Below are 20,731 nucleotides of genomic sequence, written 5' to 3' on the forward strand. Positions count from 1 at the left end.
GTACATATCACTGTACATACATTATATATGTGCCCTATGTAACATGTCACACATCGTACATATCACTGTACATACATTATATATGTGCCCTATGTAACATGTCACACATAGTACATATCACTGTACATACATTTTATATGTGCTCTATGTAACATGTCACACATCGTACATATCACTGTACATACATTATATATGTGCCCTATGTAACATGTCACACATCGTACATATCACTGTACATACATTATATATGTGCTCTATGTAACATGTCACACATCGTACATATCACTGTACATACATTTTATATGTGCTCTATGTAACATGTCACACATCGTACATATCACTGTACATACATTATATATGTGCCCTATGTAACATGTCACACATCGTACATATCACTGTACATACATTATATATGTGCCCTATGTAACATGTCACACATCGTCCATATCACTGTACATACATTATATATGTGCTCTATGTAACATGTCACACATCGTACATATCACTGTACATACATTATATATGTGCTCTATGTAACATGTCACACATCGTACATATCACTGTACATACATTATATATGTGCCCTATGTAACACGTCACACATCGTACATATCACTGTACATACATTATATATGTGCTCTATGTAACATGTCACACATCGTACATATCACTGTACATACATTATATATGTGCCCTATGTAACATGTCACACATAGTACATATCACTGTACATACATTTTATATGTGCTCTATGTAACATGTCACACATCGTACATATCACTGTACATACATTATATATGTGCTCTATGTAACATGTCACACATCGTACATATCACTGTACATACATTATATATGTGCCCTATGTAACACGTCACACATCGTACATATCACTGTACATACATTATATATGTGCTCTATGTAACATGTCACACATCGTACATATCACTGTACATACATTATATATGTGCTCTATGTAACATGTCACACATCGTACACATCACTGTACATACATTATATATGTGCTCTATGTAACATGTCACACATCGTACATATCACTGTACATACATTATATATGTGCTCTATGTAACATGTCACACATCGTACATATCACTGTACATACATTATATATGTCTCTATGTAACATGTCACACATCGTACATGTCACTGTACATACATTATATATGTGCTCTATGTAACATGTCACACATCGTACATATCACTGTACATACATTATATATGTCTCTATGTAACATGTCACACATCGTACATGTCACTGTACATACATTATATATGTCTCTATGTAACATGTCACACATCGTACATATCACTGTACATACATTATATATGTTCCCTATGTAACATGTCACACATCGTACATATCACTGTACATACATTATATATGTCTCTATGTAACATGTCACACATCGTACATATCACTGTACATACATTATATATGTCTCTATGTAACATGTCACACATCGTACATGTCACTGTACATACATTATATATGTGCTCTATGTAACATGTTACACATCGTACATATCACTGTACATACATTATATATGTCTCTATGTAACATGTCACACATCGTACATATCACTGTACATACATTATATATGTCTCTATGTAACATGTCACACATCGTACATATCACTGTACATACATTATATATGTGCTCTATGTAACATGTCACACATCGTACATGTCACTGTACATACATTATATATGTGCTCTATGTAACATGTCACACATCGTCCATATCACTGTACATACATTATATATGTGCTCTATGTAACATGTCACACATCGTACATATCACTGTACATACATTATATATGTCTCTATGTAACATGTCACACATCGTACATGTCACTGTACATACATTATATATGTGCTCTATGTAACATGTCACACATCGTCCATATCACTGTACATACATTATATATGTGCTCTATGTAACATGTCACACATCGTACATATCACTGTACATACATTATATATGTCTCTATGTAACATGTCACACATCGTACATGTCACTGTACATACATTATATATGTGCTCTATGTAACATGTCACACATCGTACATGTCACTGTACATACATTATATATGTGCTCTATGTAACATGTCACACATCGTACATATCACTGTACATACATTATATATGTGCTCTATGTAACATGTCACACATCGTACATATCACTGTACATACATTATATATGTGCTCTATGTAACATGTCACACATCGTCCATGTCACTGTACATACATTATATATGTGCTCTATGTAACATGTCACACATCGTCCATATCACTGTACATACATTATATATGTGCTCTATGTAACATGTCACACATCGTACATGTCACTGTACATACATTATATATGTCTCTATGTAACATGTCACACATCGTACATGTCACTGTACATACATTATATATGTGCTCTATGTAACATGTCACACATCGTACATATCACTGTACATACATTATATATGTGCTCTATGTAACATGTCACACATCGTACATATCACTGTACATACATTATATATGTCTGTATGTAACATGCCACACATCGTACATATCACTGTACATACATTATATATGTGCTCCATGTAACATGTCACACATCGTACATGTCACTGTACATACATTATATATGTGCTCTATGTAACATGTCACACATCGTACATATCACTGTACATACATTATATATGTGCTCTATGTAACATGTCACACATCGTACATGTCACTGTACATACATTATATATGTGCTCTATGTAACATGTCACACATCGTACATATCACTGTACATACATTATATATGTGCTCTATGTAACATGTCACACATCGTACATATCACTGTACATACATTATATATGTGCTCTATGTAACATGTCACACATCGTACATATCACTGTACATACATTATATATGTGCCCAATGTAACATGTCACACATCATACATATCACTGTACATACATTATATATGTCTGTATGTAACATGTCACACATCGTACATATCCCTGTACATACATTATATATGTGCTCTATGTAACATGTCACACATTGTACATATCACTGTACATACATTATATATGTGCTCTATGTAACATGTCACACATTGTACATATCACTGTACATACATTATATATGTGCTCTATGTAACATGTCACACATCGTACATATCACTGTACATACATTATATATGTGCCCAATGTAACATGTCACACATCATACATATCACTGTACATACATTATATATGTCTCTATGTAACATGTCACACATCGTACATGTCACTGTACATACATTATATATGTGCTCTATGTAACATGTCACACATCATACATATCACTGTACATACATTATATATGTGCTCTATGTAACATGTCACACATCATACATATCACTGTACATACATTATATATGTCTCTATGTAACATGTCACACATCGTACATATCACTGTACATACATTATATATGTGCTCTATGTAACATGTCACACATCGTACATATCACTGTACATACATTATATATGTCTCTATGTAACATGTCACACAACGTACATGTCACTGTACATACATTATATATGTGCTCTATGTAACATGTCACACATCGTACATATCACTGTACATACATTATATATGTGTCCTATGTAACATGTCACACAACGTACATGTCACTGTACATACATTATATATGTGCTCTATGTAACATGTCACACATCGTACATATCACTGTACATACATTATATATGTGCCCTATGTAACATGTCACACATCGTACATATCACTGTACATACATTATATATGTGCTCTATGTAACATGTCACACATCGTACATATCACTGTACATACATTATATATGTGCTCTATGTAACATGTCACACATCGTACATATCACTGTACATACATTATATATGTGCTCTATGTAACTTGTCCCTGTGTTGTCTGCAGGTTTCCATGTTCACCAGGTGATTCATGGCTGTGAGCGGAGAGATGACGGCTCCATCACAGGATATGAGCAGCACAGATATGACGGGAGAGAGTTTATGGCTCTGGACACACAGACATGGACATATGTCCCCACCATGGCGCAGGCGCAGATCACCACACAGCGAATCAATAGTCCAGAAGTACAAGCGGGGGAGAGATACATGAATTATCTGGAGAATGAATGTATCATGTTGCTGCAGAAATATGTGGAGAACGGGAGAGAAGATCTGGAGAGGAGAGGTGAGCGCTCAGCACCGCAGCCCCGCCGTCTGCTGCCAGGACAGGTCCATAGGGAAGAGGATGCCGGAAGATCGATCACTGTCCCGCACCGCAGCCCCGCCGTCTGCTGCCGGGACAGGTCCATAGGGGAGAGGATACCGGGAGATCTATCACTTTCCCAGTGATCACCCCGGGGTGAAGATTGTACATGAATGATGGAATCTGCGATGATCTGCAAAATCCTCTCGGCATCAAAGACACTGGTCAAAGGGTTCAGTTATTATTAGTGTTGAGCGAACATGCTCGACGCTGCTCGGTACTCACTCGAGCATCTCACTACTCGGGATGTTCGGCGAGCAGCGGGCATTTTCGGGGTACTCGGGCGGGAGCTTGCGTCTCCGCCCTGCATGTTTGCCGCTCTTTACAGAGCCAATGAACATGCAGGGATTGCCAGCCAGTCACTGTAATGCCGCAGCCATGTTGTTTGTGGGCATTACAGTGATTGGCTGGCCGCACAGCGTCACCTCGAGTATTTAAAACTGGGCGTCGCCATCTTGGACACAGTCGCTCCAGATCAGACAGTGTAGGGACAGCACTGCTGAGGTAGGGAGAGATTTATACTGCAAAATAGGTAGTGTAGGGTCTCTAAAGGCTGCCAAATCAAACAAACAGTCCTTCTGAGGACTAATATCCATCCCAGATATCAGGCAGGCAGGCAGGCTGTATAGGAGACGCAGTGGTTATACCAACAAACACTGCATTACAGTCCTGTGTGCTGCTCCTGCTCAAATTGCTAGACTTAGCCCCAGGTCTCAGGGGCCAGGAAAAATCCTTTTCTTTTCATCTAAATCCCCCTTTTTTTTTTCCCCTCAGTCTGACTGTGCAAATACCCGTCTTATTAACCTTTTGGTATTCCCCCCCCCAAAAAAAATTGAGTGTGTCTGTGAGTGTTCAGACACAAATATATTTGTTTAAAAGAGTCTGGTTTCGGCCAGATAACTAGAACTGTGGTTTTGCAGTTCCACGGTTCAAATCTCTGTATTATCCACTTTTTTGCATTTTTTCCATAAAAAAAACAGTTTGAGTGTCTCGGTGACTGTTCAGACACAAATATAACTATGTTAAAAAGTCTGGTATACGCCAGGAAATTAGAACTGTGGTTTTGCAGTTCCACGGTTCAAATCTCTGTATTATCCACTTTTTTGCATTTTTTCCATAAAAAAAACAGTTTGAGTGTCTCTGTGACTGTTCAGACACAAATATAACTATGTTAAAAAGTCTGGTATACGCCAGGAAATTAGAACTGTGGTTTTCAGTTCCACGGTTCAAATCTCTGTATTATCCACTTTTTTGCCTTTTTACATAGAAAAAAAACAGTTTGAGTGTCTCGCTGACTTTTCAGACACAAATATATCTGTTTAAAAGATTCTGGTGTAGGCCAGATAACTAGAACTGTGGTTTTCCTCTTCCACGGTTTTAATCTACTTTTTATTACCCTTTTTCCATTGATAGTGCGAGTGTAAGCTATTTTACTTCATTTACAATGGGCAAGGCGCGTGGCAAGGAACGTGGAACTGGACGTTCTGGTGATGGTGCATGTAGAGGACGGGGCCGTGGCCAAGGTGAAAATGTGCCACAACCAACAGCCACATCGTCTCGCTCGCAGTTCTTGACCGAATTACTAGGGAAGCACACAACAACACCAGTATTGCGAACTGATCAGTGTGAACAGGTTATTAATTGGATAGCAGATAATACTTCCAGTTACCTGGGCACCATCACCTCCGGTCTGTCTTCCACACAGTCAAGTCTTAGTAGCCGTGAGTCTCGACCGCATACTCTTCCTCACCCTGATGCTCCTTCCTCCCACCATGCCGAGTGTCGCCAGACAGCAACTGATCCCACAGTTGGACACTCTGAAGAGCTGTTCACTGGTCCATTTCCATATTTGGGCCCCTCGCCTGCTCCGCTTGAAGTTGTGGAAGAGGAGATCCCATGTAGCGATGGCCAAATATTTGAACAGCCACGGCCACAGTAAGGCGATGCTGGCAATTTTTCACAATAGGTGGACGATGACGAGACACAATTGCCACGAAGTGAGGAGGAGGATTGTGGTGCGGAAGTGAAAGAGGAGGAGGTGGTGGATGATCTAGTAACTGACCCAACGTGGCAGGAGGACACGCAGAGCGAGGCCAGCAGCACACAGGGGGAGGGAGGCAGAGTACCCCAACAGGCAGGAAGAAGCAGTGTGGTGGCCGCAGACAGAAGGCGGGAACCGTTCCCCGTAACACCAACACGAGGGACGTTGCCAGTACAACCGGTAGGTCTTCCAGACTCTGCTGATAACCCCAAAAAAGCCATTTGTACCACCTGCCAGGCCAGCAGCAGCAGGGGTGACAAAACTACCAGCCTGGCCACCACCAGCATGATCAGGCACATGTCAGCAAAGCATCCGACTTTGTGGGGCGAACCCCAGGGTCCACGACCAGTGTCAGCGGGTGTCACCACTGCTTCTTCCGCTGTTGTGCGTGTAAGAGAACCCCATGTTGTGCGTGCAAGGCAATCCCCTGTCCATACTGCATGCAAAGATGCCCCCTCCTCTCAGTCTTCACTTGTTATGGCAGTTTCTCAAGAAACAGCATCAACGTCCACGTCCCACCGCAGCGTTCAATTGTCCATATCCCAGACCTTTGAACGAAAGCGCAAATTCGCAGCCAACACCCCACAGGCCACAGTCCTAAATTCGCACATTTCACGACTGCTTGCGTTGGAAATGCTGCCTTTTAGGCTGGTGGAGACGGAATCCTTCCGCAACCTTATGGCGGTGGCCGTCCCTCGGTACTCGGTCCCCAGCCGACACTATTGTGCCATCCCCGCATTACACAAGCACGTGTCCCAAAACATCTGCCGTGCCCTCAACAACGCAGTTACTGGGAGAGTCCACCTGACAACGGACACGTGGACAAGTGCTTGTGGCCAGGGATGATACATCTCCCTGACGGCACACTGGGTAAACATAGTGGAAGCCGGAACCCAGTCGGACCTTGGGACGGAACACATCCTCCCCACACCGAGGATTGCGGGCCCTATGTCAGTTAGAGTTTCCCCCACAGTGTACAGCTCCTGCGCATCCTCCTCCTCCTTCTCAAGTTCAGCCTCCATCTCAGATATCACCACATCAGTTACAAGCTGGAAGCACTGCAGTACTTCCTCAGCTAAGCGGCAACAGGCTGTGCTGAAACTCATAAGCTTAGGTGATAAACCTCACACTGCTTGTGAGTTGTGGTCAGCTATGAAAGAGCAGACAGATCTGTGGCTGAGACCGCTGAACCTACATCCAGGCATGGTTGTGTGTGACAATGGCCGTAACCTGGTGGTGGCTCTGAGGCGAGGCAAGATCACACACGTACCATGCCTGGCTCATGTGCTTAACCTCGTGGTTCAGCGGTTTCTTAAATCGTACCCCGAGCTGCCAGATCTGCTCGTCAAAATACGCCGCCTGTCAGCTCATTTTCTGAAGTCGGCTACAGCTTCCGCCGCCCTTGCTGTGTTGCAGCAGCGTTTGCAGCTTTCGGCACACTGACTGGTGTGTGATGTCCCCACACGTTGGAACTCTACCCTCCACATGTTGCAAAGGATTTGTGAGCAGAAGAGAGCAGTTGTGGAGTACCAGCTGCAACAAGGCCGTCAATATTCAGGTCAGACTCCACACATAAGACCTCAGGAGTGGACCTTGATGTCTGACATATGTACCATCCTGACAAACTTTGGGGAGTCCACCAAGATGGTGAGTGGCGATGACGCCATCATTAGCGTCAGCATCCCACTTGTCTGTCTTTTGCAATGCTCTCTGCAGAGAATTAAAGAGGAGGCATTGCAGCCAGAGTATGATGAGATGGATCAAGAAGCCGTAGCGGGCGGTTACACACAGCCCAGCCTCATCTCATCCCAACGGGCATTGGGGGACAATGAGGAAGAGGAAAAGGAGGAAGAACAGGAGCTGGTATCATGCGCCGCAGACGGTAGTACCTGTACAACTGTCATACCGTCGGTACAGGGGGGAGGAGGAGGAGGAGGAGAGCATGGTCAGTCATCATCTTGGTGAGGACACAAAAGTCTTGCCCGTTACCAGTCTAGCACGCATGGCTGACTTTATGTTACGCTGCCTTAACCGTGACCCTCGCGTTGTCAAAATGTTGGGTGACAGTGATTACTGGTTGGTGACACTTTTAGACCCCCTTCTACACGGAGAACTTTCACTCTCTTATTCCTGAGGTGGAGAGGTCTACAAAATTGGGGCAGTACCAAAAGGCCCTTGCTGCAGAACTGTTAAAAAAAAATTCCCATCTGAACACGCTAGCGGCAGAGGTCACAGTTCGTTGCCCAACCAAGGCGTACAGGTGAGAGAGACGCAACTCCTATCCAGCAGAGGTAGGGGAACACTGTTAACGATCTGGAACAGTTTTCTGAGACCCGCCCAGCTTATAGGCCCTGAGGCGTGGGGTACTCTCACAAGGAGTGGAATGTTTCAAAAGATGGTGATGGAGTACCTTGCTGACCGTACCAGCATCCTCCGTGATTCCTCTGTGCCTTTTAATTATTGGGTATCCAAGCTGGACACTTGGAATGAACTCGCTCTGTACGCCTTGGAGGTCCTGGCCTGCCCTGCCGCTAGCGTGTTATCGGAGCGTGTTTTTAGTGCCGCTGGGGGAATTATAACTGATAAGCGCACTCGCCTGTCAACTGACAATGCTGACAAGCTGACCCTTATCAAAATGAACAAGGGCTGGATTGGGCCAGACTTCTCATCACCACCAAATGACAGCAGAGTAACAAAGTCAAATCCACTGTGTTATTTCAGGAGGTGTATTCCCATGCACCGCCTCACACCCACACATGGGTATACGCTTCCTCATTTCGGCTGTTTTTTGCTCTTCTCCTTATCCTCAGCCTCCACAAACACTATACCACCAGAGTGACCGTGGTCCGTGTTGCCAGGATTGCAAGTTCCTCCGTCCTAATTTTTGGCAGCTTTTGCTTGGAAGGCATAGGCAAAGACTATGGGAGACCCACTCCCCAATAATGGGAATAATGTTTTTAATATGCTGTACTGCTTGTCTCTTGTACGGGGCATAGCAAGTTCCTCCATCCTAATTTTTGGCAGCTTTTGCTTGGAAGGCATACGCAAAGACTATGGGAGACCCACTCCCCAATAATGGAATAATGTTTTTAATATGCTGTACTGCATGGCTCTTGTTTTCCAGCATTGCAAGTTCCTCCGTCCTAATTTTTGGCAGCTTTTGCTTGGAAGGCATAGGAAAGACTATGGGAGACCCACTCCCCAATAATGGGAATAAATAGTAAAAAACTAAAAAATGATAGTGTTGGCCCCCTTAAAAATAGTCTGGGTGAAATGGTGGATGAGGATGAGGAAAAAGCCAATATGCTAAATGATTTTTTTTTCAACCGTATTTACACAAGAAAATCGCATGACAGAAAACATGATGAGTGATGACAAAAATTCTCCAGTAAATGTCACTTGCTTAACCCAACAGGAAGTACGGCGGCGTCTAAACATCACTAAAGTTGACAAATCCCCGGGCCCGGATGGGATACACCCGCGAGTACTGCAGGAATTAAGTAACGTCATAGATAGACCATTATTTTTAATCTTTAAAGATTCCATAATAACAGGGTCTGTACCACACGACTGGCGTATAGCAAATGTGATGCCAATATTCAAAAAGGGGACAAAAACTGAACTTGGAAACTATAGGCCAGTAAGCTTAACCTCTACTGTGGGTAAAACCCTGGAGGATTTCCTAAGAGATGCTACACTAGAGTATCTGAAGAAGAATAACCTCATGACCCAATATCAACATGGGTTTACGAGGGACCGTTCCTGTCAAACTAATCTGATCAGTTTTTATGAGGAGGCAAGTTCTGGACTGGACCAAGGAAATGCAGTGGATGTTGTGTATATGGACTTTTCAAAAGCTTTTGATACGGTTCCACACAAAAGGTTGATACATAAAATGAGAACAATGAGGATAGGGGAAAATATATGTATGTGGGTTAAGAATTGGCTCAGTGATAGGAAACAAAGGGTGGTTATTAATGGAAAACACTCAGACTGGGTCTCAGTTAACAGTGGGGTACCACAGGGGTCAGTATTGGACCCCCTTCTTTTCAACATATTTATTAATGACCTTGTAGGGGGCATACAGAGTAATATTTCAATATTTGCAGATGACACTAAACTCTGCAGGGTAATCAATACAGAGGAGGACAATATTATATTACAGGAGGATCTATGTAAACTAGAAGCTTGGGCTGATAAATGGCAAATGAGCTTTAATGGGGATAAATGTAAGGTAATGCACTTGGGCAGAGGAAATAAAATGTATAATTATATGCTTAATTGTAAAACACTGGGCAAAACTGTAACTGAAAAAGACCTGGGTGTATTGGTGGACGACAAGCTCACGTTTAGTGGCCAGTGTCAGGCAGCTGCTGCAAAGGCAAATAAAATAATGGGATGCATTAAAAGAGGCATAGATGCTCATGAGGAGAACATAATTTTACCTCTATACAAGTCACTAGTGCGACCACACTTAGAATACTGTGTACAGTTCTGGTCTCCGGTGTATAAGAAAGACATAGCTGAACTAGAGCGGGTGCAGAGAAGAGCCACCAAGGTTATTAGAGGACTGGGGGGTCTGCAATACCAAGACAGGTTATTACACTTGGGGTTATTTACTGTGGAAAAAAGAAGGCTTAAGGGTGATCTTATTACTATGTACAAGTATATGAGGGGACAGTACAAAGACCTTTCTACTGATCTTTTTACTCTGAGGCCTGAGACGGGGACAAGGGGGCATCTTCTACGTCTGGAGGAAAGAAGGTTTAATCATAATCACAGACGGGGATTCTTTACTGTAAGAGCAGTGAGACTATGGAGCTCTCTGCCGCATGATGTTGTAATGAGTGATTCACTATTAAAATTTAAGAAGGGCATGGATGCCTTTCTTGAAAAGTATAATATTACAGGTTATATATACTAGATTCCTTGATAGGGCGTTGATCCAGGGAACTAGTCTGATTGCCGTATGGAGTCAGGAAGGAATTTTTTTCCCCAATGTGGAGCTTAGTGTTTGCCACATGGGTTTTTTTGCCTTCCTCTGGATCAACATGTTAGGCTATGGGTTGAACTAGATGGACTTAGTCTTCCTTCAACCTTAAAAACTATGTTACTATGTACTGCATGGCTCTTGTAAGGGGCATTGCAAGTTCCTCCGTCCTAATTTTTGGCTGCTTTTGCTTGGAAGGCATAGGCAAAGACTATGGGAGACCCACTCCCCAATAATGGGAATAATGTTTTTAATATGCTGTACTGCATGGCTCTTGTAAGGGGCATTAAAATCGTCTTGTTAAGCTACTGTGACCTCCACGTCTCTTCCAAGGGGCACTGATATTGTCTTTTTATTCCACTGCTACCTCCACCACTCTTCCAAGGGGCATTGATATTGTCTTTTTATTCCACTGCGACCTCCACCACTCTTCCAAAAGGCATTGATATTGTCCCTTTATTCCACTGCGACCTCCACCACTCTTTCAAGGGGCATTAAAACCGTCTTGTCAAGCTACTGTGACCTCCACGTCTCTTCCACGGAGCATTGATATTGTCTTTTTATTCCACTGCGACCTCCACCACTCTTCCAAGGGGCATTGATATTGTCTTTTTATTCCACTGCGACCTTCACCACTCTTCCAAGTGGCATTAGAACCGTCTTGTTAAGATACTGTGACATCGACGTCTCTTCCAAGGGTCATTGATATTGTCTTTTTATTCCACTGGGACCTCCACATCTCTTCCAAGGGGCATTGATATTGTTTTTTTATTCCACTGCGACCTCCACCACTGATTGACCCAGGACCCGCAATCCTCTATGTCTGGAGGACGTGTTGCATCCCAGTGTCCAACTGTGTCCCGGCTTCCACAATATTAACCCAGTGTGAAGGCGTCAGTGAGATGGACCATCCCTGGCCACATTCACTTGTCCACGTGTTTGTGGTTAGGCTGTCCTTCTCACAAAATGCACTGGAGAGGGCACAGGTAATGTTTTGGTATGCGCGCTGGGGACCGTTTATGGACACCCGGCCGCCCCCAGGTGGCTGGGGACCGAGTGTGGGCACCCGGCCGCCGGGCGGCTGGGGACTGAGTATGGATACCAGACCGCCGACGCAGCCATGACGTGGTGGCCAGATTCCGCTTCCACATGCCTAAAAGGCCCAATTTCAAGTGCAAGCAAGCAGTATGGTATTGCAGCCTGGGGGTGGGTGGGTGGCAGGCTGCATACTTGCGCTTGCATTGCAAGGAATGGGGGAGGTACAATTGAACACTGCCCTGGGACAAGGACTTGCATGGGGATAGTTGCAAGTCTGCATCTTCTGATGCGGCAAGGATCACTTCTGATGGGCACACTTTTAGGCAGTGACCTGGGTGTCAGAGATGCTTCCAGGGGTCTTCCCCATGCTGTTCCCATGTCTTTTCAGCACTGTATGCATGTGTCACACAGCACATGGCCAGATAAGGTTGTAAAATGTTAAAATGACATTTCCCGGTGAATGCATTTGTCACGGTTGAAAGCAACACAAAAGTGCAAAAACGCATAAAAAATGCTACTTGTGAACATAGCCCAAGGTGTGGAGGAGTATTTTTGTTTTTGGTTATTTATTTTACCTTATACACAAGTCTTTACCCTGGAAATGAAGTTCCTTAACATATTTCACAGGAAAACCGTTTCAGTTTCGTTTTTGAACTTTTTATTGTGAGCCCGTAAAAGTGGCTTAATACCTCTGACCACGTTGTTGACAGCAGTGACCTGGGGGTCAGAAATGCTTCCTGGGGCGATGCCCATGCTGTCCCCATGTCATTTGAGCACTGTCACTATCGTTTTGGGCACTTTTTAGGCTTTCTACAGACTGCTGGGGGTGCCGCCGCAAACATGCTCGGGTCTCCCATAGACTAACATTGGGCTCGTTGCTCGGGTCGAGCAGCCGAGTATCACGGTGAGCTCGGCCCGAGCTTCGAGCACCCGAGCATTTTATTGCTCGCTCAACACTAGTTATCATATGTACAGGTGGAGATCGCTGTCTCTGTATGGAGGTTATATACAATCACACATGTACATGTATTCTGGCCGTGCACTGCTCCCATGTGTCCACAGCTGTATCTATCCCCTCATGACATCTGTCATACATGTGAATCCACTGTACATTTATGGAGCAGGCAGAGGAGACCCCAGTAATGAGAACCCTCCAAATATAGACCAGGGAATAGACAGACGTCACGTCGAGTCAGGTCATTATAATGTGATATTAGTCAGGAACCCCCATCACCCGTCTCTCCTGTACCATTCTAATGTTCGGTGGTTATCCCGGGGACAGGTGCTGAATCGTGTTTTTGCCATGCGTGTGGAATTAGCCCTGTTTTTGCAAGAGCACCAACAATGTCATGCAGATTGCTTCAAAAATCCTGAGTTCATTCTCATTTTAGCGTACATGGCTGATATATTTGCAGCTCTAAATCATCTCAATCAGCAGGTGCAGGGTGGTGGAGTCAACATCATGGAAGCAGAAGAAAACCTGAAGGCTTTTCAAAAAAAAACTACCGTTATGGAAACGACGAACAGAGAACAATAACTTCGCAAACTTTCCCCTTCTGGACGACTGTGTAAGTAAGATCGAAGATGTGTCTGGAATCGGAGACATTTCTGTATCCATGGAACTGAAGCAAACAATTGCCACGCACTTAGACGAGCTTGCAAAGTCTCTCGACGGATGTTTCCCTACAAGAGAGTCATATCCAGCATGGGTGAGACAGCCGTTCACGTTTGCTGTTGAGACAGCAGATGTCAATTATGAATACCTCGACGAAATCATTGAAATTCAGCAGAGTCAGGTTCAACAGCAACTCTTCAGAACAACAACACTCTCAACGTTTTGGTGTCGACAGTTGGAAAAGTACCCAATTATTGCTAAGAAAGCCCTGGAATTTTTTATACCATTTGTTGCAACATATCTCTGCGAACAATCCTTTTCGAGGAGAAAACAAAGAAAAGGAACAGACTTTGCTGTGAAAATGACATGAGAGTAGCACTTTCCAAGGTGAAGCCACGCATATCTGAACCGGTCTCTCAAAAACAACAGCAGAAGTCACACTGATTTGCAGGTATGTAATTTGTTGTGAGTTCATGCACTGTGTTGGTTTTGTTCTTTGATCAAGGTGATGTTCATGCACGTTTCATTTTGTGTACCAGTAAAAAAACATATACCTATGTCTTGAATTTGGAAAAAAATCATATTTGATTTATCACTAAAGAAGGGTTCGGTGAATGTGCATTTGAAACTGGTGGGTTCGGTACCTCAAACAAGGTTAAGAACCACTGATTTAGACAATTGGAAAATGACTACAGTGCAGATCACATAGGCCAATATTGTGCGCATGGACCGGAATCTGCTCATGTGAACGTAGCCTTATAGAAAGTACAGGGGTCTCTGCTGATTGTACAGACCCCCAGACAGGAGGACCGGTCAGATCTGTGCTGCACGGACTCCATGTTTCTCTTCTTCTTCCCTCAGTTCGGCCCCAGGTGAAGGTGTCCGGTCAGGAGAAAGGAGACACCATGAAGCTTCACTGCCAGGTGTACGGATTTCACCCCCGAGCTGTGGATGTGAAGTGGATGATGAATGGGGAGGACGAGGTTCACTCCTACGAGACCTCACACGTCCTCCCCAATCCTGACGGCACCTATCAGATCAGGGTCAGCGCGGAAGTGACCCCCAAAGAGGGCGACAGATACTCCTGTTATGTGGATCACAGCAGCCTGGAGGAGCCACTGAGTGTCGTGTGGGGTGAGTAGTGTCCGTACCGCGCGGATGATGGGAGTAACACCGTCATTACTGGTGATCACTATTGTGACATTAATTGTATCATCACCGCGGTCTCATTATTTTGAAATTACTACACTGTACGGACTTAACCCTTCATGCCCTGGTACAGATCCTTCCTGGTTTTAGCGGTCGGATAATCTCATATGTTTAGGATGTGAAGCATCCGTCCATAGTGATATCAGACCTCAAGATTTATTACCCCGGATAATAAGAGGAAATCTAGAAATCCAGTCCCATTGTCATCTGCGTATTGTATGTGGGGGAGAAGGGTCTGGTATTTTCTATGTAAGTGTCAGTGTGGGGATTACATGGAGGGTAAAAGCTTCTCCCCATTTCCTGCACAATGTCCCCCCGATCCTTCCTCTCAGCACATAGACAGCGCGGGACGTACAAGGTTTCTTCTTCCTGCTCATTTCCTGAGTGAGAAGGATCTAGGCGACATATTGTACAAACATGGCCGATAAATGCTCGTAAATTGTGGCAGATTGTGATGCAGAATAATCAGTGAAAATCTGTAACCTCTGAACTTATCATAAGGTGGAGCTGAATGATAGAGATGTAGCTGTAAATGTATGTAATACTATATACTATACATACGTCATCACCACAGAGGAGACTGATGTGAGGGATACATGAGATAGAGATGTACATGTATGTAATATTATACACTACACATACGTCATCACCACACAGGAGACTGATGTGAGTGATACATGTGATAGAGATGTACATGTATGTAATACTATACACTACACATACGTCATCACCACAGAGGAGACTAATGTGAGTGATACATGAGATAGAGATGTACATGTATGTAATATTATACACTACACATACGTCATCACCACAGAGGAGACTAATGTGAGGGATACATGACGCTCTCAGTATAATCTGTAGCTTTTATTTGCCTTTCTGTTTTTTACCCAGAACGAAAAGCTTCCCGTGTCTGGGTCATAGCTGTGGCCATCATTGTGGGGGTCGTCATTCTTGGCATTGTTGGATTTCTCCTATATAAATGTAAGTTTTGTGTTCCGCATATATTTATGTATATATCATATTATTATTAACCCATGAATGTGCTAATAAAAAGTTAATTTCACCGGATGTGTCGCCTGTCTCTCCATATTTGCCGGTGACTGTTGGATCAAGTCCATGGAGGCGTCAGCTCCTCTTTCATATTGCCAACGCTGCTGCTTTTCCTGTGTATATGTAGGTTAATGTGCGTATTATAAAATGTCCTCTAATAGCGTCAGGCTGAATTCACGTTGAGTATTAGCTTAATGTTTAGCATGTTCACCATAAAAGCCCCCAACAAAGACCCTGGAAGTATTCATAGGGGTCCATTAGTGAGACAATTGCAGTAATACATATAGTGCTGAAAGAAGAGTATGGAATAGTGTTGTAGACGAGGCCGCTGTATACAGCAGTACGAGGTATAAAAGCATTAAACAGAAGCCGTTAATATCGTCTTACAAAGGTAATTAACCCATAGAAGTAAATAGCTGCCCAGTTATCTGGTACTGACTGAATAATTATTTAAGGGGAACCTGTCATGCATCAATGCAGAGCCGACGGTCAGTGCTGGGGGAGGTGACTGTAATTGCTCCGGGTGTCCATATGACTGAAATCTGGAGGCTCCCGGGAGAAATAAAGTTCATTTTCTCTCATGTTCTTCATTTTCAGCACCTGCACATATTAATTTGTAGGTTAATAGCTTTATAGGACCTGACAGATTAACTTTAATGTAAATATATACTTTCTCCCTACCAGGCAAACTAAGGAGGAGACCACCGATAGAGCCCATCACTGTGCAGCCCATCGAGTTTCCAGAACTTCTGGTGCAGGAAGCAATGGAAAATCACAGCTCGCCAGCAGCACACTGACCTCACCCGAGTGCCTGAGTCCAGCCAGCTCAACACGATATTCACATACACAGTGCCTTCACTTATGTTATACAATGTCCTCCCTTATTATGTAAGGCTGTGTGCCTACAATGCGGATTTAATGCATTTCTGCCGCGAAAACGCATTAAAATCGCTTGGTAAGAGGTCTGGGATGTATCCCAATGATAATCCGCATGTGCGGTGCACATGCTGTGGAAATTTCCGCTGCCAATTATCATTGCGGAAAAATCCGCAGCACAACCAATTTGGGCGCGATATTGCAGCGAAATCGCGCCCATTGACTTGTATTGAACCGCATAATATCCGCATGTATACATGCGGATGTTATGCGGTTCAATGCGCGGATGGTACCCGGGTCTGAAGAAGAGGAGACTCACATCCGACTCGGGTACCATGGTACCTGCAAGTAAAAAAAGAATATAAAGTAAAAAATAAAAAAAATATTCATAGTCACCTCTCCGGCGGCCCCCAGTCTCCTCCCGGCCGCGTCCTCTCTCCTCGGCGTCCTGCGGTGTGCTGGAAGGACCTGCGGTGACGTCATTTAGTCAGCTGAATGGAGTTGCATGGATTTATATTGTGTGACCAACTTGTCTCCAGCCCTTTTCCAAGTGATGCTCAAAATCGCTTGGAAAAACGCATGAAAAAAACTCATGTATAAACGTTGAAAAAACGCATGTAAAATCTGCATGCGTTTTTTCTGCCAAGGAGATGCAGAAATGCTCAGGAACTTTCTGCTTCAAATCTGCATCGTAGGCACATATAAAAAGTGTTGACCCTTGTCAGGGAGATATTAAGAAAATATTAACCATTTCTCCCCCCTGAAGCCACCCTCACTCCTCCCTTATCCATCATTTGTCAGGACAAGAGCTGACAATCTAAAGTGTCTTCTATGCAAATTAACACTCCAGGCAGCTACCTGTGTGCAAGTCTCAGCACACAGAAAAAGCAGCTAATTAGCTAGATGCTGGCACAAACAGAAGGCTACAAGACCCAATTAACATACAAATACATTTCCTCTTAACACAGACCTGGGATAGAATCACACCTTCCAGCATAGGGGCAGAGATCAAAGGAAGAAGAAAATGGCTCGTTTAGTCTCCAAGAGAGTTTAATAATTCCCCAACCGCAGACTGCAGGATTTGCGGCACAGATATGGCATATGGAATATTGTAAGCTGCATAATTCCGATAATGATGGGACCTATATTTATAGTGGCAGGGTCAGCCAAGAAATGTATGCATATTTCCCTGTCGCTGAAAAACCCTCCGTGGAGCTGAAGCGCAAAAGCACCAGAATGACGGGTCGCAAATACGTCATGCGTGGTCTCTAAATGAAGGTAAAATCATAATAGAAAATTTGGTATCACTTTTGAGCTTCTGAGATCAACGCGCGATATGTTATCCCAGAAGTTAGCGTTTTTAATAGAAGCATGAAGGGAGGAGCCGAGCTCACATGATGTCAGCATAGGGGGAGTGTGGGCAAGTCTCTCCCTCTAGTATAAAATAGTTGGCTGAGGTTGGAGATTCATTCATTGCCAGAGGGGGTATAAGGACTATAAGCAACAGATCCTGTTCGATAACAGCCTAATTAAGAGGAGACTTAATAGCTGTCTACAAATATGTCAAGGGCTGTCACATTGTAGAAGGATCATCTTTATTCTCATTTGCACAAGGAAAGACTAGAAGCAATGGGATGAAACTAAATGGGAGGAGACACAGATTAGATATTAGAAAAAACTTTTTGACAGTTAGGGTGATTAATGAGTGGAACAGGCTGCCACGAGAGGTGGTGAGTTCCCCTTCAATGGACGTCTTCAAACAGAGGCTGGACAGACATCTGTCTGAGATGATTTAGTGAATCCTGCTTTGAGCAGGGGGTTGGACCAGATGACCCAGGAGGTCCCTTCCAACTCTACCATTCTATGATTCTATGATTTTAATCAAATCGGGGAGCCCCTCCTCCACCTATATTGAATAGTCTTAGCGATAGTATAGTAAGTTTCCTCCTTTAATCCTTATTATTTTGTATAACTGCTTATTTATTTTAATGTCTCCTTTGTAAAATCTTTGTATATATTTTTCCTAAACACTGTCTCCCTTTTGAATTAAATATAAAATGTAATAGTTCTGTTTCTTTTGTCCTGTAATCGCTCTCTCCCCCGAATCCATACGCTACCAGAACGCAGGCGTCCGACCAGGCCTGTATTATATTTCTAAGCTTGACTGTGGTGCCAGCGAATAATATTAATAATCGTGCTGTCGTGAAGCTGATAGTGACCGTACGGAGGGCATAAACACATATTCCTTGCGTTGGCAACCCGAGATGTGACACCATACGCTCACTGGTCGCTTGCAGATACCTAAGGAATGAGTAGTCTGGATCGTGTGCTCGCGATTCCAGACTAAATCCGTGACACAGTGATGGCACAGTGAGATATTGAGTGATCTTCCCGGTGTCGTCGCTGTGGGAATCCCTAACAACCCTTATTATATATTATATCCTTACTATAAACAGTGTCCTCCATTATGATTATATACAATGTTGCCCCTTCTTATATATAATTTCCTCATTTTTATATTCAGCATTATCTCTTATCATATACACTGTGTTCCTTGGTATTATATACAGTGTCCTCCCTTATGAATGTATACAGTGTCATTCCATTTTATAGACAGTAAAAAAAATGTTAAGTGTATGTGGCAAAGCACAATAAAAACACATCCTGATGCGTTACATTGCGGTTATTTGTAGAAATAATTCTGTGAGAAATGTAATGACCTTCATGACAAAGCTCCTTTTTTTCTGACATGTGTCACTTTACGTGGACTGCTGCACAGGTCCAGACTGAGACTGATATTCAGCCTTGGCATTTGAGAACTAGCAGGCTCATGATCACCCATCCGCTCTCTACACCACCTTCTCCAGACGGGGTTCTCTATTACAAATAGGAAAACATATGATGTACTGCAAAATCAATTTTACCGCTATATAAGTTTAAATAATACTGCAACGCTCTGACTATATAATACCAGCACATAGTGACAGAATCATGCCATCATACTTATCCTTTAGGGGCAGTCCTCCCCCTAGTAAAGTTTTGCAAGCCATGCAGCTTGCCGAATCCTAACGTGTGTTAAATATATATGTTATGTGTATATTTTTGCGACACCCTGAGGATGTCACGATAATTCTTAAAAAAAAAACGGAATTATGGAATTGTCTTCATAAACTAGTTATTGTAGAAAATACAGAATATGTGAAGAAGTTATAAGAAACTCGTCCTTTTGTCTATCGTCAGTCCATTAGGCATTTAGAAGAGAATATTTCACCCATCTTTCCTTTCATCTGAGTGTCTGAGAGCAGCAGAAGTCCTGGTGAAAGCCTCAGTGGCAGCCGGTTGTCCATGTATGGTTTCCTGAGTCCTATAGTAAGACGCTATATCACCCCACAAGCTGAGTGTCTGTAAATAGATATAGACGTCTGCAGATGTTATGTGTAACTCTAGGAATATGGATTTGATATGAGCTCACTAATATTTAGCAGTATGTAATATAAACACTGTTAGGATTCTTCTCCGTTTGCCGGATCCAACAATCATAACATGACAGAATGAAAATCGCATAGTTGCAGACACGTGATGACTGTGGAACCAGCAA

General features: G+C 43.2%; 1 protein-coding gene across 1 annotated transcript in view; it reads left to right on the forward strand.

Annotated features, from left to right (window-relative positions):
* LOC141155244 (class I histocompatibility antigen, F10 alpha chain-like) overlaps positions 1-19,198 on the forward strand; it is a 44,769-nt gene extending 25,571 nt beyond the window's left edge. Inside the window, exons 3-6 of the mRNA XM_073642045.1 lie at positions 3,955-4,233; positions 14,857-15,129; positions 16,099-16,188; positions 16,942-19,198. Coding sequence (XP_073498146.1) covers positions 3,955-4,233; positions 14,857-15,129; positions 16,099-16,188; positions 16,942-17,054 — 755 coding nt within the window. The 3' untranslated portion in view covers positions 17,055-19,198. The remainder of the gene's footprint in view (positions 1-3,954; positions 4,234-14,856; positions 15,130-16,098; positions 16,189-16,941) is intronic.
* The last annotated feature ends 1,533 nt before the right edge of the window (positions 19,199-20,731 follow it).

The sequence above is a fragment of the Phyllobates terribilis genome, unplaced genomic scaffold (genome assembly GCF_046119375.1).
Source record: "Phyllobates terribilis strain yellow unplaced genomic scaffold, ASM4611937v1 Scaffold_7__3_contigs__length_470593459, whole genome shotgun sequence".
In the NCBI taxonomy this organism is placed as follows: Eukaryota; Metazoa; Chordata; class Amphibia; order Anura; family Dendrobatidae; genus Phyllobates; species Phyllobates terribilis.